The 5,658-nt window shown below is 37.1% G+C and overlaps 1 protein-coding gene across 1 annotated transcript in view; it reads left to right on the top strand.

The window, feature by feature from the left end:
* dhx35 (DEAH-box helicase 35) overlaps window positions 1-3,027 on the top strand; it is a 26,236-nt gene extending 23,209 nt beyond the window's left edge. Inside the window, exons 19-21 of the mRNA XM_088332722.1 lie at window positions 4-75; window positions 1,540-1,651; window positions 2,045-3,027. Coding sequence (XP_088188848.1) covers window positions 4-75; window positions 1,540-1,651; window positions 2,045-2,083 — 223 coding nt within the window. The 3' untranslated portion in view covers window positions 2,084-3,027. The remainder of the gene's footprint in view (window positions 1-3; window positions 76-1,539; window positions 1,652-2,044) is intronic.
* The last annotated feature ends 2,631 nt before the right edge of the window (window positions 3,028-5,658 follow it).

Genomic DNA, 5,658 nt, shown 5'->3' on the forward strand with positions numbered 1-5,658 from the left:
CAGGACCTTAAGGGACGATCGTGAGCTTCACATCCATCCCAACTCTGTGCTCTATGGAGAGAAACCACCAAAATGGTAAGATATATATTTTTCTGTTTGTATGACAAATATTGTGTCTAATACAGGGGTAGCCACACTGGGGCCGCTGGGCTACATAGAGACATCCCACGGTTTTCACCATTGAGGACCAAAACCAACTGTGAAAAGTGAAAATCCGCAAAGCAGCACCACACCTTCATAAAAGCCCCCAATGTGCAAACTAACCTCAAGATGACGTTATTACTGACTGAATGTCTACAACTCACAATTAAACGACTTTATGTCTACAAATAATAGCACACAACACATAAATGTGGTTGAATGAATGGTTTTATTGGCATCATAAAAATAAAGGGCAATCGTCAAAACCACGCACATTTTGATGGACACCCCTTTAGGCCAATTTTCGTGGTCCTTAGCATATGAGGGCCTGTATTGAAAAAAAAAAAAAAAGTCATGACCATTTCAGGTTTAGAAATCCTTAGCCAATAGTGACAAGATTCAAATGTGGATTAACACATTGGTAAGCCAATTAAATTTTCAATAGACACATTTACGGTGTGTATTTAAATCAGAGACGAAAGTAAGCATGTGCAAAGCTAATCGAGATTCATTTTTATGCACCAGTATTACGTGTAAGTGTGCACAATCATGGATTAACTTGTGGAAGGAAGTCAAGCATTAACAACTAATTTTACAATGTCTAAAAATTTAAAAGTAAAATACACAAAAGCAAAGTCCAGGGCTGTGTTTTGGTCTTCTCCGAATTGCCACTTTTGGAAACGCTGAAACCTACCATTAAAAAAATGGTGTAAAATAAATCGTTTAGTTTTTCAGAATATCAAGTTCGACAAGATGCTACGTAAGGGTTCAAGCTATTTTCAGGTCACGTCTTTTTGTCTCACCGGTTTTCCAGCTAAGATGCCCATGCTACACTCTTTTTCAAGCATTTGATAGCAAAAAAAAAGTTCACGTTAGAATTAAAACCTTCCATTTCTGTGTGTTCCAACTGGGATTACTCAATGTTATTAGCACTTGCAGTGACATTTTTAGTTTGGGGGCACTTTGCACCAAATGCAATATTGCACAACCCTTACGATACCAACGGTATCACGACAACACTGTATGTAACATCCCACATGCCGACATTTCTTGTGTAAATACCATGTAAATTATAACTATAGCCTTATCCCCCTTGTTTTATAACCTTATCTTCTCTGTTCCTTTATCTTCTTGGCTCATACCTCACTGTGAATGTGTAAAACTGGAGTGTCATGCCCAATTTCGTTGTCACAATATGTTAACCCATTTTGTAACAATGATGAATAAAGGTATATTCTATTCTATTCTATTCTAAACTTCAGAGTCTTACCTTTCAAAAGAGACCCAAACGTCCATATTCTCCAAACGGTTCTAGAACAGCATTCAATATTGGATTGGGATTTTTGGTACATTTTACAGAAACGGTAAGGGCCTAAAGCAATCGCTGTCACACCGCAGGGTTGTCTTCAATGAAGTGTTGCAGACAAGCAAATACTTTATGCGAGATGTGACTGCTGTGGAGTCGTCCTGGCTAGTTGAGTTGGCCCCTCACTTCTACAAGCAGGCTAAAGTAAGTCATTCATTTATTTTAAGAGATGTTTGTTCATATTGCAAATTGTAATTTTGGCTTGTGGTCTCTCGATATATAAGAGCTTAGTTTGGTGTATGAAGATGCTTGTAATGCAAATGACTTGTATCTTAAATGACCCAGCCCCCAAACCCATAATTTTTAAATTAAAAAGTTGAACTTGGAACCGTAGGTTAAAAGATTTAAAGACAAATTAACACAAAAACAAAAGATTTGTAGGGCTCTGAAACAAAGGTTAAGATAGGCTAAACTTAAAAAGAAATCGAGCCCTATTGGATGAATTCGAACTTTTGTAAAATACTGCTGGTGACCGTAAAAACACTTTTTCAAGTCCTCTTTTCACAGAATTTCTTTTTGTGTTCTTTGTCATTTCAGCACGACTCACTCGGAAGCAAGAGATCCCGCATCTTCTAAACGTGTTTTTCCTTTGACCCTCTTCGTGTAAAATACGTCCATATTTATTGATCACACTTACGACCATGTGCGGAAGATCTCCTTGTATTACATTTGCATGTGGGACAAGCTCATAATTTGTACATAGTCAGAGAAGGCCAAAGGTCCAGGGGATGCTTTACAATCAGACCTGGTTCCAGGCTTTTTAATTTTTTTCCTTTTTAGAAATTCCACTGTTCTTGATGTTGATTTCTGTACGATAAATCATGGAGTAATGTGAAATTGAGGATATTTCCCATTTTTGACATTTCCCCCCATTGGTTTTACCTCTCATAACCCAGGTGCCTTTAGGAACTTGAGCGCTAACTTGACCATCAGTTTAATTTGTTGAAATGACACTGTGAAGCGACCGTCATTTACCTTTAGGTAAACGAGTGGATTCAGCAGCCTTTTCTCACCTTTTAGTGCCAATTTCCTTTCATTCCCATACGTGTAAGCTGTGAAAAAATGTGATGTAGCACACTCAATTGTAGTTTAAAGCCTTAAAGAGACGAGCATTTATAAAATCTTGAATGTCAACAGTTAATAGTATCTCAGCCAAATCAGAAACACAAAAACGCGGTTCCATGAACCGGATTACCACACGTTTCTTGTGCATGCCCACCAAAATCCTTTTGTTGGGGTTTCTTCCATTTTTAGCAATATGACAAGGTTTTAATGTTATTACTTGAATATCTGCTAATCCAGGGCATTTAGAAATGTAAACAAGCATGCACTGTTAGTTGTGGTGCAAACAATTTCAGAATCACATCGTACTGTAGCTGCAGTAGGTGAACCAATCAACTCTTGCATGTTAATACTCCTCAAAGTATTGCTGGTTTGAATAACTGTCACTTGCAATTTACTGTCTTCTATCGTCAAATAAAACCACTAAACTGTACCAAGCACGAAATGGTAGGACTGTACTGGACTTGATTTATTCTGTCTGTTCAAGTGCACGCGTTGGCCACTAAATGACGCTGTTGGTTAAGACAAGCACTTTACCATCACGCGGTACAAACGATAAACGCAGTTTTTTCAGGTTCGTTTGAGTTTCTCAAGTTAAAAATTCAATTGCTTTCGGCTGTCTACATTGTCACGGCATTCACGGCTATTTTATGTAACTTCATAAAAAAGACACCATAGCATATTGTTTAAATTATTTCGTATAGGCCTACATTATAGTTTCCTTATCACAATGTTTAGTTTCCTTTATTATGTTTTGTTATTTAAAAAGGAATAATCGCTTGTTATAATTATATCAACATTAAGGGTAGGAGTAGAGGCATTATTGTACGTCCCATTTCTCTTGAACATTAAATTAATGTATTACGTCTACATTCTTTTCTTTCTTTTCTTACTTAAACGTGTGTGTTTTATTATGTGCTCAAGCTTTTATGTTGGTAATTATATGTTCTACACAAATCATTTCTTAGCCTAAGTAGCTTAAGTTTATTAGAATATGTGCAAATGTATATTGCCATATTTGTAGCACTTAATTTGTTCTCATAAATCTTTAATTTTGCATAGTATTTCTGAAAGCTAGACAAATATTTAAATTCTTATTTTATTTTTGTTTTATATCATCTTTATATTTATTATTTTCCCGACTTTTTGATAATGTTCACAATACTAAAGTCAATTGTATCCTTGCCTGGATGCAGTACAAAACTATTTCCAAAAGAATTCACAAATAAAGCTGTTAACATATCATTTTTCGTAAACGAGGTGACAAACACGTTCTGGCAAAATATGCCAGCCAATATATGGTGTCGTTTTCATCTAGCAAATCAAATTATATTTGTTAGTGAAATATGTTTAGCACCAGAAACACCCCCATCAAAAACATTGAGTGGTTTCGTGTGCATTATTGGTTAACTAGTGGTATTTTTGTGTGCGGTTCTCTAGTTTAGTGTTTTTCAACCTTTTTTGAGCCAGGGCACGGTATTTTAATTTTTGCGGCACACCACTAATCAAAACTGTGTTTAAATGACACTGAACAGTATCTTTAATCACCATATAATTTATAATACCCCCAGTTTTTACAGAACAGACACTTGACAATGACATAATATTTAATAATAATAATAATAATAATTTCCTTGTATTGTCATTCTGTGTAACAATGTACACAGAACGAAATGTCGATTGCACCTGACCCGTTGTAGCGAGCCGATTTGCAGAAAATGATTCATAAATGTTTTATTAAATTTTAAAAAGTGACATTGGATACTTTCTCACGGCACACCTGACGATCTCTCACGGCACATTATTGTGCCGCGGCCCAGTGGTTGAAAATCACTGCTCTACTGGTTAGCTTAGCTGATACTCAAAATGCTTCTTCCTTTGGCGAATGCAGTCTGTTTGGAGCAGTGTTTCTCAACTGGTGGGTCACTACCCAAATTTGGGTCGCTGCCTTGGCAAAATAATGCTAAGGGGAAAAAAACTGGGTTACTTCCACTTCCTAACAGAAGATGTTGATAATGCCCTGCAAACACCATACCTGTCAACCCGTACGTTCTTGCCGTACAAAGTACGTTTATTATGCATTTTAAGACGTGTACGACGTACAAGAAAATCTGTTCAAAAAAACGTAAATTTGTCTATGATGGGTACCATCCAGTAAACACCGACTATCACAAAACGGCAAATCAATCAAGTCAATGGAGTTCGCCGCGGAAGCCTCTATCTCGGTATCGAGCGGTTTGATGCTACTCTACGCATGCGTCTGCTGCCTGGGGATTTCCCATCATGCATCTTTCAGAAAAAAAATGGTATACGATTGTTTTGTATTTTGTACGGTAAAATACGACAGTTTGTAAGGGCATGAAGCCGTGGAAGTTGACAGGTATGTAACACAAATTGACACGCGCCATTTCACACAGCAGAAAACGACCTGGATTGTTTGCAGATACAGCCAAGAATGCATGAGATATGCGCTTTTTATTTTGAAGACAAAGAAAGACACACACGTGGGTGTGTTTTGTGCATTTAGGTGCCGGCACATAAAAGCATGAAACCATCAAAAACAAAGTGTTGAAAGAACCATTTAGTAGTGTGTTTAAGTAACTGCAGCTAAGTGAGTGGTCATTTTGGAAAGCAACGTTATTGTGTGTTTCAGATTTATGTTTTTATTTTACAGTAAGGGATTGGGCGTAGCAGTGACTTAAGTGTTACCCGCTAACATGGAGTCCGACAAAATGTCGTCTTGGATGCATTTTCTTTGGTTATAACTAATGTTTAGGCAGACACCAGATGTATATTTTGTAATATATACTTGTATTTTCACTTTCACCCTTTTGAAATATCAGAAAACCTGCTTTTATACATCCACATGTGAAGAGTCAATGGTATAAGACAGGTGTTGGTCAAAGCCATGTTAGAAAAGGCATAAACAGAACACCCCTGTTGAGTGGGTCATAAGATGACTTCAAGACCTAACGACATTAAAATGTGTCTCAGTTCATGCTCGAAGCAAGAACCGCACGCCACTGTGTGCATCTTGCCAAGTGGCTAATCATATTGTGAAGTTTAAAAAGTCCATCCCATCGCTGAAG

The sequence above is a fragment of the Urocampus carinirostris genome, chromosome 3, assembly GCF_059441175.1.
Source record: "Urocampus carinirostris isolate Australia breed hairy pipefish chromosome 3, RoL_Ucar_1.0, whole genome shotgun sequence".
In the NCBI taxonomy this organism is placed as follows: domain Eukaryota; kingdom Metazoa; phylum Chordata; class Actinopteri; order Syngnathiformes; family Syngnathidae; genus Urocampus; species Urocampus carinirostris.